General features: G+C 34.9%; 1 protein-coding gene across 4 annotated transcripts in view; it reads left to right on the forward strand.

Annotated features, from left to right (window-relative positions):
• Nucleotides 1-4,164: 4,164 nt before the first annotated feature.
• Nucleotides 4,165-16,600, forward strand: part of LOC126973332 (serine hydrolase-like protein) — a 275,685-nt gene continuing 263,249 nt past the window's right edge. For all 4 annotated transcript variants that reach the window (XM_050820554.1, XM_050820556.1, XM_050820557.1 and 1 more), the window contains exons 1-2: nucleotides 4,165-4,361; nucleotides 8,005-8,166. In XM_050820554.1, coding sequence (XP_050676511.1) covers nucleotides 4,310-4,361; nucleotides 8,005-8,166 — 214 coding nt within the window. In that variant the 5' untranslated portion in view covers nucleotides 4,165-4,309. The remainder of the gene's footprint in view (nucleotides 4,362-8,004; nucleotides 8,167-16,600) is intronic.

Genomic DNA, 16,600 nt, shown 5'->3' on the forward strand with positions numbered 1-16,600 from the left:
ATTAATTAAAGTTCATTCAAAGCGCCCATTCACAATTTTTTATGACTAACACGGATTGTCCTACTGACCAAATAAAAATATGCACGAGGCGGAATTGTTATAAAAGTATCAATAATTTGCTATTATATCGATATAAGTATAAGAAATTGTTCAAAATTACAAATCCATACATCATAAAAATGCAATATCGATTGCAAGTTCAATGCGAATAATAATCAAATAGATTCAACGATTAAACACTACCCCCATACCGAGTAAACTGTCAAAAGTATCAAACTATATTTTTCAGATCATAGTGGTTGACAAATGAAAAAATTCTATCGATATTTTTGTCGATAATTTAGATCAGTGTATTAAAATAAATTATACAATATTTTTAATAACATAAAAAACTTTAGTTACCAGGTAACATTAATAATGTATTTATGGGAAGTTAAACGTAATTTTGATGTAAATGTATTGTATATTATAGAATTTATTTATATATATGTTTGTTAAGTCAAAGTGTAACTGATGAGTTTAACGTTTAACAACCTTTTTGGCATACTAAATTCATAGATTACAGTAAGTAACATTTTCCAAATATATTTAATGTACAGGTTAGAATCTTATTAGTATGTACATATAATTACTGAACAAATTCGTATAATATATATATTGCCAAGTGTCAACGGCCTCAGAGTAAAACTAATTTATTTGGTCATTGACGCTAACTTTCTTGTGCACATAAACTTTTCCAGAGTAGAAAGAATAGAATAGAACTTTTTACTATTAAATGCAACATTAAATTAAGATACTTTTCAATACTTGCATATACAGTCGTGGTCAACGAATTAGGGACATTCAAGATAGTGAAGAGAAATAACCGGTTATGTACATATAAATATAAAACTCTATTGATTTATCAGTTACCATTATTCGCATAGTTTGGTCCAATTATTATGCAATAATTAGCTGTAAATAGAGATTAAATAAATAGAAAAAAGTGTTTAATATCAAAGGTTAACCATGTACTCAATTGAAGGTATAATTCTGTAGCTGGACATTTAGTTAAGGAAAGTAAAGTAAAATGAAAAATAGAGTTAAACAAAACTGTAATCTGCAGTATTTTAATTTCTTTAACTACTCCATTTTATTACGTGTAAAATCAGTACTCAGTAGCAAAACCTTTGTTAGTAATTACCGCTTGACACCGATGTGGCATAGACATTATCAATTATATATAGATAAGTGGCAACTTTTTTCTTGATTTCGTGCGAAAGGTGTTCGATTGGGTTGAGGTCCGGGCTATTTGCTGGCCAATCTAGCACTGATACCAACTGACTGTTAAGAAACGACTCGACTGAACGGTCGTTATCATGCTGAAACGTCCATATAATAGGGAGATGTTCCTCAGCGTAAGGAAGTTTCCTCTAATATTGGCTTGTATTGATGTTGGTCTAAATTACCCTGAACTTTCCTCACAGGTTGGGACTTGGATTGGATTCTGGACGTCGAGTGGGCTCCACGTCCTGAAAATTAATCAAATGAATGAAACAGCATTATAAATTATAATACTATTCATCGTAGCTACGTTCCTGACGCACTCTAAACATGAACCACAAAGAGTAAAAACCTACAAGCGGTGACCGTATGAAACGGTTTAATTATGATTGTAAAATCATAGTGACGGCGCGGCAGTTAAGGCTTTCGGGCCTTTTATCTATTCCGTGTATGTTTAACAATTTACAAAGGGTAACCATGAAATATTGACATTGTTTACAAATAGGTACAACCCTTTCGATACGCATAGATTCAAACTTTGTTATATTTAATTATAACAAATATCTCTTGTATTTCAAGGTTTTTGGACTTACCGATTAAAAGAAACTTCTTTCTCGGGCGACACTACACACCAGGCTTCTATTTTGACACGTTATTATAGTGCAAGACGGAAAAATACATAATTTTTGGGGAGTTTCATACGTTATCACAATAAGAGCGCGACTGTCAGCCGATGAAGCTAATTTAGTTGAATTGGATCCGTCATAATTTACGCGGCACGCCTGCCCCGCCCACAACCAATCGCCAATCTAATCTCTTTAAACTGTTCTGTGGGACCGATTCAGGATCTTAGGGCATTTTTTGTAACTAAAGATTTGTGTGATAACGAAGACATAGAACACGAGCGTAGGGCTCTGATGAATGAGATGGGGAGCATTATATAATGTTTTGATACCAGGCGATCATAGTTGAAGAAGAGATTGTCTTATGTATGACGAAAGTATACCATAATATATTCTGACGCCATGCGCACGATGTATTATTTAATAGACACCGGGAGAACATATATTACATTAGTGGTGATAGTAAAGACTTTAGTAGCGGTTGAAATCATGTGTCATCGTAGCAAAACGTAAAAAGAATACATAATATGCAGTTTAGAGGTTCATGCAATGCAGGTTTCACTTCTGACATGTGTACTTTACACGCACGCAATTTTTTTTCTGTCTTATTGATTAATGTATAGGTGTTGTGTTGTGATGCTGATTATTATTATTATGAGAAAACAGTGTAAGAATCTGGGTCTAGTAAAAAAAGTATTTAATTTTCTGTGAGAGATATCATAGCGATACAGAACTAACTTTTAACAACAAAAGTCAAAGCGTAACTATGATAACTTCAAAAATAAAGCTATGAATAACACGACATGTAACAGTAATGAAACTGCATACCGTACTGATGCAACAGGACGAGCACGAAGGGATGAAAAGGGAACGGGAGGGGACTTAAATAATATTTAATGTAGTTAGGAGTGCAGTGTAATTATGCATACAGTAGGTACTCTGATGAGACTGCCCAAATATTGCAGTGCATCGGGCATGTTTTGCGACGCCAGAGTCTCCGATTATTTCGCAGTGGTAGTTGCGGCTTTTTGGCCTTACATTCGCGACTCCAAAAACGAAATATGAGTGTATGCTCTGAGAGGCGGAGAATCCTAGACTCCAATACTGGCTTTCGGTGCATCGTGACAGTAACCGAAAATAGATTTGTCAGTACATTATTCTTTGTACGTACCCTTTAGGGCAATTTTAGTATTAATTATTTTATTTTATTATGCACTTTCATGTATAATCATTTTATTGCAACTCTATATTATTAAAATTATTGTAATAGGTTTTAAATGCCTAAAATAATTGACATTTTATTATTTATTAGTAGTCGATCAATAATTATTATAGTCTATAATCACAGAGTACTTTTAGTAATCACTATAGTCTATTTGCTAACTTGCTAGAGTAAACCAAACTTTTAAAACTCTACCGAGTTACTACGTACCTACAGCAAAATACTGTAAAAATTGAAAATTCTACCGAGTACGTATAGCTCTTGACGTTTCTCATACATTGATGTGGCCTCCGAAATAGCGCCATCTGTTGGCTTGAGCTAATCATTTTGTTTCTTGTACTACTTCTAAGTTAATACATTCAATAAAGAGTACTAAATTTATAAATAAAACACCAATTAAATTATGAATAAGCAATTTTCTCTAATATCCTATTCGTCGTAATAGTATTTTCTTTTTCAAATACTGTCGTTATTTTTATTTACATAGGCCTTAATTAACACATTAAAATACTTATCTAAAAAGAATTTATTACAATCCTTATCTTAACATAGCCTTAACATAATTTACAGATACTTTAATGTAATTATGTAAATTATCTTCATTATGATTAATAATGATATATGAAATTCATTTCGTATTTCGATCCTCCGATTAATCGATCTCAGAACGGGATCACTACAGCTACTTATTAGTTATTAGGTTCGAAGTATTTACATCCCCTTTGCAGTATTTGAGTAGGTAAACACTAAACTGTAAAATACTTTAGTAAATATAAAATATTACTTTGCTTTAAAATTAAAGCCAAAGGAAATAATGTTAAAATTGTGATGTATATATTGTTTAACTTTCAGGTAAACAGTTTTAAATGAAATGTTATTCTCTCGTTCAGAGTCATACAGTAATTATTATTGGTTAAAATATTACGATTAATATACATCAAGTGAACACTTAAACCTTGTGCAAGCAGCTCAAATACAAATAATTCTATTCAGAAAATAATTAACCTTTGACTCAACAGACAATGAAGCAAAAAATTACTTGTAATAGGTAGGTATATTGTTTTAGTATTAACTTGTTATCACAAATCGTATATCATATAATTATATTATATTGAATAATCAGTAATCACAGTGCAAAGTTTAAAAAAATAAGAGTAGGTAGTGTAGAGTTTCGTGATCGCATGTTTAAAGTAAAGAAACAATGAAACAAATAGAAGAATGGTATTTTTCGGCTCCTTTTGGTAAAATTGCATGTAAGTATGAATTTTAAAACTATTCGTTTTATTAATTTATGCACGGACGAGTAAAAAAAAAGACTTCTTTACACCTTACATAACAGTGAAGCACCAAAACAAGCCGGTAAACGAGTAAATACATAGCCCCACGCACACACTTACACTAATACAAGCTGAACGCCATTATGAGATTTGCCATCTTCTGTGACAGATCAGTTTGCGTCGCAATATATTATTTTTAAAATGCCGTCATGTGTTGTGAAAAAGTGTAAAAACAATAATTTAAAGGTATTTGTGGCCATATATGATTATTTAAATTAGAAAAAATTGTGTAACTGGTATATCGTAACCGCACACACACTAGCTTCAATTGTTAATATCACGGTGCGGAGTCCTTCGTTTTTTACTTGTCTATGAATTTATGTAATCTTGATTAACTATCAATAAGTTAATAATAGTAGACTTAACTATATGTATTCCTGGATTTTCTTAAATATATTTTTTCTTTATTTATGGGTTTTTATAGCTATGTCAGCCCCATTTATAATCTTAATTAACTCTGAAACAAAAGAAAAACAAAATAACATAACAAAATAAACAATAATACAGAAAAAAAAAGAAACATTCCTAAACAAATGCACTTTAGAGTGCATTTTATTTGTATTTTGTATATGTATATTTATAAATAACATAACAGGATTATTCACAAGTTGCTGATTTCTGTCTTTGTATTTTCCTCAATATAATGTTTTCCTAAAGGAAAACGAATTTAAATATTTAACTTATTTTATATTCTTGGATTATCATAGATGTGTTCCGTCTATATGCCAACCCATATATCCCAGTCGTTAGTGATCCTGTGTACTGAGTTAGAGGTCCCGGGTTTGAATCCCGGTAGGTGCAATCATTTATATGATGAATATGAATTTTTTTTTCCGAGTCATGGATATAAATTAATTATATGCCAGCCCAGCATCAATCATAAATTTTATTTTCAAATTAAATTTGTGAAATTAATCCCAGTTGTGAGGGTTATCACTTTAAAAAATAACAAATTGCTTAGATTTGAAACAGTGACAACTTAAGCCAATTTCCTAATATGCAAATAATGGGGCTGAGCAGGTTATCAACTGTAAAATAGATCCTGTAGATGAAGCCACAACCTGAGAATTGAACAAGACATACAAGATCTATCAACGATATGTAACAGAACGGTTGGCACAGTGGTAAGAGCACTTGCTTTGAATGCGAGAGGTTGCGGTTTCGAGTCCCACATCATTCATAAATATTGTTTTCAAATTTAACCAGTACATTATACGTCTATAACTTATAGAAATATATAGATATATAAACATACCTTCCAGGGGGTTACATCAACTTAAAAGCTAGGCAATGTTCTTGATTCCCCTGATATTATAAGAGAATGGGTGGCGGTGATCACTTTTTATGTGCGAAAAAGTGATGATAGTTAATGAAACTCCCGTCTGTTGTATAAGTTAGAGCCAGTCAGGATCTTTGATTGTACCCAAAATTCTGAATGGAATTACAATTTTCAATTGAGACATAAATTCTAATATTTTGGTACAAATTAGTTTACTGGCTATAGATATTTGTGCATTATATTATATTTGAATTTTTTACCAGTCTTCATTGCACAGGATGCCAGCTTGATTATGGGTACAACAGCGCCTGTTTTTGTCGTGAATGAGTTAATATGTAAGCATTATTGTGTTTCAGTCTGAAGGGTGTCGTAGCTAGTGAAATTACTGAGCAAATGATAATATCTTATGTCTCAACGTGATGAGAGCAATTGTAGTGCCATTCAGAATTTTTGGGGTTTTCAAGAATCCTGAGTGGTACTGCGTTTTAATGGGTAGGGCGTACCAATATTTCTGCAGTTGGAGGCTCCTTTGCACAGGATGCCGGCTAGATTATGGGTACCACAACCGCGCCTATTTCTGCCGTGAAGCAGTAATGTGTAAGCATTACTGTGTTTCGGTCTGAAGGGCGCCGTAGCTAGTGAAATTTCTGAGCAAATGATAACATCTTATGTCTCAACGTGACGAGATATGTAGTGCCCTTTAGAATTTTTGTGGTTTTTCAAGAATCCGGTACTGTGTTTTAATGGGCAGGGCGTATCAATTACAGCTTAGCGTCCTGCAAGTTCTGTCCCTTATTTTCATTTAAAAAAAATTACTCGTGAATGGTGCCTTAGCTAGTGAATTTATTGCGTGATAAGACTTGCATACTGATTACTGATAAGCACTGTATCGTAATGGGCATGGTGTATCACTCACTATGAGGTGAATGTCTTGCTTATCTTGTCACTGTTTAACAAGAAAAATCGTATATGTACACAAATAAAATTTGAAAAACAAAACGTGCCGGTGCTCTAACCAACTGAGCTAACCGTTCGATTACCGCCTCGTTATAAAATTCTGTTTGCTTTGTTCAACTCTCAGGTTGTGGCTTCATCTACAGGATCTACTTAACAGTTGATAACCTGCCCAACCCCAACATTTGCATATTAGGAAATTAACTTGAGATGTCGCTCTTGTAAATCTAAACAATATGTTTTAAAGTGATAACCCTCACTTCTAGGATTAATACACAAATAAAATTTGAAAAACAAAATTTTATGAACGATGCGCGATTCGAACCCACAACCTCCGGCGTTGCGTGCCGGTGCTCTAACCAACTGAGTTAACCGTTCGATTACCGCCTCGTTATAAAATTATGTTTGAATTTTTTTAATCGTATATGTGTTCATTATTGGACATAGTTCCTGAAAAACGTTCCAAGCCACAAACATCACATTTTAAGGAATTCTTGATTAAAGTCTAACAAATATACTAAGACGTGATGTCATTTAAAGAGTGACAGTAGGGCTGCCATTTTTTGTCAGTCCGTTAATATGAATCACGTGACCAGTTTTGTGTTCTTAACTCAATTTCGTCACGATTGTGGTTTGGAACGTTTTTCTGGAATAACGTCAAATTGATATATCAGATCCATTAGGATTCAATATTTTGATCACAATCAGCCGGAAGACTTCCACTGCTGGACAAAAGCCTCCCCCAAAGATTTCCACGACGATCGGTCATGTGCTGCCCTCATCCAACGTATTCCGGCGATCTTGACCAAATCGTCGGTCGATCTTGTGGTGGGCCTATCAACAGTACGTCTTCCTGTACGTGGTCGCCATTCGAGTACTTTACTGCCCCACCAGCCATCTGTTTGTCGAACTATGTGCCCTGCCCACTGCCGGTTCAGTTTCGCAATAATTTGGGCTATGTCGGTGACTTTGGTTCATGAGAATGGCTACAGAACTTTGAGGCTAGGAAAACCAATTAAAGTTTTAACAAACATAACCTCGTTAATCTCGTTAAGACAGTGTACCTATACCTGCTACAATTACTTAAAATTAATGGTGACAATAACATCCAATGCGTATCATTTGAAAATAATGGTCCATCGTTCTTACCTGTGGTGAGAGCATGAGCTGACAAACTTTCAGCTTTTATAAAATAACGTAGGTCTGGGGTCCACAGGCTCTTAGACCAATATATATTCACAAATCTAAACGTTATAATTTAATTATGGCCATCACAATGTACAACCAAATACAAGCACAGCTTGATATTGTTTAATAATTTTACAGTGATTTCTTATGGAAACCCAAAAGGCGAGAAGGTTTTACTAGTCCATGGACGACTGGACAGTGCAGCCACATTCCTACCATTATTAGATGTGCTACCTGATAAATATTACTATGTTGCTTTGGATATGCCCGGCCACGGTAGATCAGACCATCTACCAAAAGGTAATTATCATCCATGTACAGGTGTCCCAGAATGTAACGATAACCTGGCATCAGGGAAAAGGTCTTCTTATGATGAGCCAGTAAAAAATAGCGTGGGCTTAAGACCGCACAGCAGAAGTGAAGACTTCATTGGTAATTGCGTTCAATTTATATATAACTAGCTGACCCGACAGACGTTGTTCTGTTCATAATAAAAAAAAACTCTTGCGGGTGGAATTTCATAAAATCCGTTCTTAGGTGACCTCTACTCGGTGAAAGGAATATTCCTACCAAATTTCAAGTCTAATGGTTTCAGAGATATCGTGATGAGTGACTATATACGTGGAAAACTCTTCTAATATATAAAATTCTCGTGTCACGGTGTGCGGGACCGAACTCCTCCGAAACGGCTTGACCGATTCTCATGAAATTTTTAGTGCATATTGGGTAGCTCTGAGAACAACTGAGTCCGGACACTATCTATTTTTCATCCCCCTAAATGTTAAGGGTGGTCCACACGATTTTATTTTTTTTATTTTTTTGACATTTTTTTTTAAATTTGTTTGATTATGAGTCAGCATTAAAAATACACACAACTTCAAATTTTCACCCATCTACGATCAACAGTTACTTTTGTATAGCGTATTTAATATCGGCAATACAACGTTTGCCGGGTCAGCTATTATATATACAGGGTGTCCCGTAATCAGTGGACCAACGGGATACCCGTGATAGGGGTGGTCATCATCTCTCGAAAACACCAAATTTTACTGTTCTAGGGCCAGTAGTTCAAAAGATATGATTTTTTAAGCATTATTTTGAAAATTCTACCCTTATCAACACAAAAGTTGAAAAAAAATATTTTTTATTTTTATTTTGCCCTGTTTCTTAACTTAAGGTGGCTGAGGAAACATGTGTCTTCACAATTAAATCCATTTTTGTGAATAAATATTGCCAAATTAAAAATTAAAAACCAAAACATGCGCAAATATCAAATAACTAAATTTGCAACGTGATGTTTGAAGCAAGCTAGTGCAAAAAAAATGTATGACAGCCTTGCGGACCATTATTTAAAAAACATCTGCAGTTCATACTGATTCCAAAAAGGTATAACAATATTACATTTTACAAAAAAAATAACTTAATAACCAATTTTAGACTCCAATTGCGAGAAACATTTAAGCGCTATCTATTCTGAGAATTATTTTGTTATCGAGAGAGAGATAACACAATATGCTATCTCTTTCTCGCTCAGGTACCTTTTTCGTTTACGGGGTCCTATTGGCCGACGCCTATGATCCCCACACCCTAATTTTTCAAATTATTCTTAGTTTCATCAGAGACTTGCTCATAGCTCGTAGCTGCACACGTGTTTTTTACTTCGCTACCATTACGACTCTTTTTTTTGGTGACTGACGCTTGAATTGGACCTTGTTTGTCTTTGTGATTTGGATACTGTTTGCCCGGATTTTATAAAATGCCTAATACCTATACTCCTCGTGAATATGCTGAGATGTATTTTATTTACGGTCTGTGTAATGCAAACGCTCGGCAAGCAGCCCGTACGTATCGTGAGCGCTATCCTAATCGCGACCGCTATCCGGATCATCGAATTTTTCTCCGTGTAAATAACGCGTATTTAGAAGGCAGAATTCCCGGAGCTGCAAACAACGTGGGAAGACCTAGAAGAGTCGATGAACTTCAAATACTGGCCGAAGTGACAGAAGAACCTTCTACGAGTGTTCGTCGTATTTCAAGACGTACTGGTATAGCAAAAACAACAGTACATCGCATTTTAAAAAGAAACAGTTTATACCCTTATCATATTCAACGAGTGCAGGCACTATTACCTGCTGATTATCAACGGAGGATAGATTTTTGTGCAGAGATGCTTCGCCGATGCCGACAAGATCCACTATTTTTCAATTCAATATTATGGAGCGATGAATCGTGTTTTAAAAGAGTTGGAGTGTTTAACATTCATAATTTACATGAATGGGCTGTTGTGAATCCACGTATTGTACGAGAAGATAGATTCCAGCACCAGTTTGGAGTCAATTTGTGGGCTGGAATCTTAGATGGTAAACTTATTGGTCCATTTGAGCTCCCACCGAGGCTTAATGGTGCTCGGTACTTGCAATTTTTAAGAAATGACTTAAGTAATTTATTAGCAAATGTACCACAGGAGGTATGTGAGAGGATGTGGTTACAGCATGATGGCGCACCCGCTCATTATTGCAGACAAGTGAGGGAATATTTAAACGAGTCTTACCCAAGTAGGTGGATTGGACGAGGAGGTACAATCCCATGGCCAGCTCGATCACCTGATCTTAATCCATTGGATTATTTTTTATGGGGATATTTTAAAGAATCCGTATATGAAACCGTTAACGATAACGAAAGACAGCTAAGACAAAAACTGAATGTGGTGAGTGAAAAAGTCAAAAATAATGAAAGGGCGTTAAAAAGTTTAAAAAGAAATTTTATAAGAAGATGCCGGCTATGCCTTAGAGTAAGAGGAAGACATTTCGAACATTTATTATAAGAAATAAATAAAAAAATTCTAACTATTTACTTTTGTTTTATTGTAAATTCCGCCAAGAAATTGCTATCTAATGTTGATTTAAAATAATTATTGTCTTTTATTGTTTCACAATAATGATTAATTATACCTTTTTGGAATCAGTATGAACTGCAGATGTTTTTTAAATAATGGTCCGCAAGGCTGTCATACATTTTTTTTGCACTAGCTTGCTTCAAACATCACGTTGCAAATTTAGTTATTTGATATTTGCGCATGTTTTGGTTTTTAATTTTTAATTTGGCAATATTTATTCACAAAAATGGATTTAATTGTGAAGACACATGTTTCCTCAGCCACCTTAAGTTAAGAAACAGGGCAAAATAAAAATAAAAAATATTTTTTTTCAACTTTTGTGTTGATAAGGGTAGAATTTTCAAAATAATGCTTATAAAATCATATCTTTTGAAGTACTGGCCCTAGAACAGTAAAATTTGGTGTTTTCGATAGATGATGACCACCCCTATCACGGGTATCCCGTTGGTCCACTGATTACGGGACACCCTGTATATAGACTAGCTGACCCGACAGACGCTGTTCTGTCAATAGAAAAAAATTATGTATTCGTGAATTATGTAGTCTAAAGCCATCGAAAATGTGTAATTTAATTAATTAAAAATGAAACAAAAACGCATATGCGAATGATCATACCCTTATTATTTTTTTTTAATATTTCACCGTTTTTTTTTAATGGAAAAATTCTATACCAATCTAAAGTAAACCGTCCATAGTATATGCAAAAGTTAGATTAGTTACCTATTTTTTTCCTGTCACAAGTCATGGGTTGCCAAGTAGGAATAGATTAATCGATACCAGTAACTTGCAACCGATCTGCTTATTGAATGAAACTTAAATAAAAATAAAGTTTATTTCATTACAAACACGGTGATATGGGGTTGCCTGCGAAAAATCAGTCCTGGGGGCCTACTCCTAAAATCGATATTCGATAAATCGTGGCATTAGTCGTGTCGAATCCTACTATTAGTTACATTGTATTCAATGTCGAAACGATGATTGAACTAACGAAACATTATTCGATATTATCGGTCCTAACCCTTCTCTTAGTTGAAAATGTCAGAGACGAATATTCGAATTTCACAAATAATCAAACGTCACTTTTACAATAATCTCAACGAGACCGTCGATGCTAATATCGTTTCATATTGTATAGATATATTTGCCATACAATATACATACTTAATAAATATTATTGAAATAATTATATGTGATTTACTATTCAACAGGATTTTTTTACTACTAAGTCATTTTGTTGATCGTTTATGCGTAGAAATAATGCAAATGGCCGCCTGAGAAATAGGAAGTCGACGAGAAGGGTTTAGTTACTTTTTTTTACATTTTATTATTTATTAAATTTTAAATGGTCATATTATATTTATTACATATTTTTTTAACGTTTACATTATGTGTTAATGATACCAAATTGGTGGTGCAGAGTCTGGCATGGTCCTTAGCGCCTAAACTATGTTTTGACTTTTGACATTTAACAACGACGTAGCACAGATAATGTTTAGGTTTGAACATATTTCATTCACACTAACATCGTAAAAAAATCAAAATATTAGTCTATGGTAACGATAAACGATGAGGAATTCGAACATTTGTTAGAGTAGGGTTGTTGCGATATATTCGGAGTATTATCGTATCGTTCCGAATGTATCGTTGTCGATTTTGCGAGTAGACCTCCTGAATACCTGAATTCCATACGATTAAATACTGCTCCGAGTGAATATGTGCGACTGAGAGGTCCCTACCAACCATCCCATGCGTTAGAAGAGGATGCAACATAGGAGGATGTTCGTAGTCCGGCCATTTAAAGAGAGAGAGTGCGCATGCTATCTGCTCTTGAAAACAAAGAGGATAGGTATAGACTCGTATATGCTCGAAAGAAGTTTTCACTTCAAAAATCAGCGCTCTACACATTCTTTCCCCTGATGCCTGGTTATCGTTACTTACGGGGACATCTTGGATATAATATAGTTGTTAAATTATAACTTTCGTGAGACATTATTAACTTATTTATTAATACGACTTTAATCACGTTTATCGGTGTGGGTACTGACTAATTTCGGACCATTCGGAGGTCCGTCATCAGTATATTCTAACGATCCAAAAATCGTTGTAGTTCAGAAGTCGTCCTATTGAAACTTGGTCCGAAATTGGTATTCACGTACTGATTCGATAGGACGACAACTCAATAGGACTGAAACTCAGCGACTAATCGACGACTTGCGATAGGACATTGCCAGTCTAATTCTACTATTCCTTTATTTTCTACCTTATTCGTTTGAATATGTTTATTATGATATCAGAGTCTTTTGCTCAGTTACTATTACTCAACAATATTTGAAGCCGTAGAGTAGTAAAAAGGTAAGGTATAATAATTATTTTTATACAGAAATTAATAGGCTGAAAATGAAAAGTCGTACCCAAATGGTTGTAATAAAAAAAAAACGCAAACTGGATTTTCGCCCAAGTATAAGACTCCGTATCTGTCATTTCGAAAGCAACATATTTGTTGATCCTTATATTATTTCGGCGTCGACGTTCTCTTCGCCGGTCTTCCCTTTCGGGAAGATCCAAAAGTAGCCAAGACAAGCTGATATTCATCTGCTCCCTTTCCCTCCTATTCGAAGGAAAAAACCAGCCATACATTTATTAGTGCAATATAGATCCTTCAAAAAAAACTCTGATGTCACAGAAACACCGCGCAAAATGGCGCGTTTGAATAGACGAAATATGTTGCCGAAAATGAATATTTATTTTTTAATTTGATTTTAGTAAATAATTTGATGTGTTTGATAACTTATATGATGTAAAAAATCAAAATTTAAGAATTTTTAAAAATCATGCATATACCCTATTTTTTTGAATTTGATAACATTTGTTTTGTACTTTTCTGGGATCTTGTTGTAAAAGCATATACATCGCCCCACAAAAGACATTGACTCATCATCACCTATTGTAAATGACTTGTTAAATTGTATAATTCACTCAAATTGTATTTCTCAAATCCACATAGATCTAGTAACTCAATTACTAACAGAACTTGACCGAACCAAATCAGCTGGACCCATTTTTTTTGTTTAGAAAATATCTTTACTGATTGTTCATTTCCTCATATTTTGAAATCAGCTTATATTAAACCAGTACACAAAAAAGGTTCTAAAATGGATGTATTAATCTACAGACCCATATCTAAGCTATGCTTAATAGCAAAGTCTTTGAGAAGAGAATACATACCCAGTTTACGACTCATTAAAAAACTCCATCCACCCATCTCAACACGGGTTCCTCAAAAGCCAATCTTCTGTATCCAACCTAATCTTCCTCAGTGAATATCTGACTAAAGCCACGGACAATTATAGCTAGGTAGATGTATAGTATATACCGATTATAGCAAAGCCTTTCACCGAATAGACCATCATACTGTTTCATCGAAAATTCAACTATTGGGCATTGTTGGGGATTTGCATCGGTGGTTTGCATCTTATATTGACCGAAGATCACAAGCTGTAGTAAACAGTAATTATATATCGAGCTGGGTAACCATTCCCAGTGGGGTTCCGCAAGGATCGTTACTCGGTCCTTTATTTTTCACCATCTTTATAAATGATATTTCCACCTGCTTACATAACACTCGCTTGCTCTGTTTTGCTGATGATATGAAGATATTTAATATTGCGACTCTATGACATTGAGAACCTTCGATACGATGTACATATATAAAACGAATTGAGAGAATAACAATTAAAATTTATTAAGTATTTGTTTTCGACTTCAAATTTTTATTCTAAACTATTTCAAAAAATAATAATTTGCTATCCGTGAGGACCTTTACTTGGCTTTTTGTCACTATTAGTTTTTTTTAAATAATAGTATGCTGTTGGTCTGCCTATTTGAATTAATAAATAAATAAAATATTTAGCACATAGTTCCATGGACAGATGGCCGGTGGGGCAGAAAAGTCCTCGAATGGCGACCACGTACTGGAAGACGCAGTGTTGGTTAGGCCCCCCACAAGATGGACCGACGATCTGGTCAAGATCGCCGAAATACGTTGGACGAGGTCAGCGCAGGACCGATCGTCGTTGAGATCTTAGGCCTTTGTCCAGCAGTGGACGTCTTCCGGCTGATGATAAATGAATCTGGAATCTTAATTTTTAATGCTACTCGGTGACTTATTATAAATACGAACTTAATTACATATACAACTTTTATAAAAAAACTTTCAGCAGCCAACAACTGCAAATTACTAACAGTTCAGCGACTTCTCAGACGTTCGATTTGACATTCAATCGTTGGTAACCGATTGTCAAAAGATAGCAGAATACCACTGACACGACGATTGTAGTCCGTCTAGCTGACGTGAATACGCTTTAGCGATTTTTGGATAGGATCGTTTCTCGAACGTGCGTTTAAAATCACGTGAATACGAATCGTAGGTGAACGACAGATGTCGCTGAGATATCGCTTATGTAAAATTACGTGAATCGGGCCGCAGGGTGAGTGTAGTTGGTTCGCGATAACGTCTTGTCTCATTCTGCGGACTTGTGCTCGTAGCGGCTGGACAGGGCGGGGGCGCCGATGGTGATGACGAGCACGGTATCACTGACACTATGTCACTATAATTGTTGTGCACGGATGCATAGAATGTACTCACAATGACCACTACGTGTTCATGGGCACTATGGGTCTTATTACGAGATGCCTATTGTAACACTGGTTTCCGGTCGGTCCCCGATATAATAAATAAATATAGTAGTTATGTTACTAACTCGTAAAAAGGTGTACCAGTGGGAGGCTCCTCTGCACAGGAAGCCGGCTAGGTTATGGGTACCACAACGGCGCCTATTTCTGCCGTGTTAGCAGTAATGTGTAAACATTACTGTGTTTCGGTCTGAAGGGCGCGTAGCTAGTGAAATTACTGGGCAAATGTGACTTAAAATCTTATGTCTCAAGGTGACGAGCGCAATTGTAGTGCCGCTCTAAATTTTTGAGTTTTTCAAGAACCCTGAGCGGCACTACATTGTAATCGGCAGGGCGTATCAATTACCATCAGCTGAACGTCCTGCTCGTCTCGTCCCTTATTTTCATTTAAAAAAAAAAAGTTTGGTATACCACATGCAAAACCATGTCCCGGTTCCAGATATTTGATATCTGGTCCTTAGGTGCGCTCAGCGGTGGATTTATACTAGGGGCACTTGCCCAGGGCGGCAAATTTTGAAAGTGAAAATTATTTTTTTTAGTCTTATCAAGATTGCTCAATATAATTAATTAATTCTGTTAATTAATATTTTTTGGTTTAATTGATAATTCAAGAAATTAAATTTATCCATTATTTAAATTAATAATAAAAACGATTTAATCAATTACTTCCTTGGAGATTTAAAATAATAATCGATATTTTTATTTTCTGGAATTAAAGTAATTTAATTAGTTTTTTTTTTTTTTGATAAAGTACTGTAATAAATAAGTTATTTTAGTTTAGAAAAATAAAATATATAACCTATAAGTTAAAGTAAAATTCCAGTATTGGGGCGGATTTTTTCCAGGTGCCCAGGGGCGGCATTAAGTTTAAATCCGGCCCTGGGTGCGCTTAGAACTGGTGAACTGACTTCTATGGTTCCAATTGAGAGAGATAGGTAGATAGAGTCCTTAGGCTGAGGCCTATAAAGCTACTTTAGACTTTCCTCAGACTTTACTTACGTAAAACTTAACTTGACGTTTCCAATCATTCAAGTTTTCAGCCTTCTAATGAGCGTATACAATAGACTTTGAACATTACTGCCACGAAATAAGGTGTTCAATTGAATGAATGTTATCTGTGTCAGTTAATCTATACGTATATACAAC

This window comes from Leptidea sinapis, chromosome 29 (assembly GCF_905404315.1).
Source record: "Leptidea sinapis chromosome 29, ilLepSina1.1, whole genome shotgun sequence".
NCBI lineage: Eukaryota > Metazoa > Arthropoda > Insecta > Lepidoptera > Pieridae > Leptidea > Leptidea sinapis.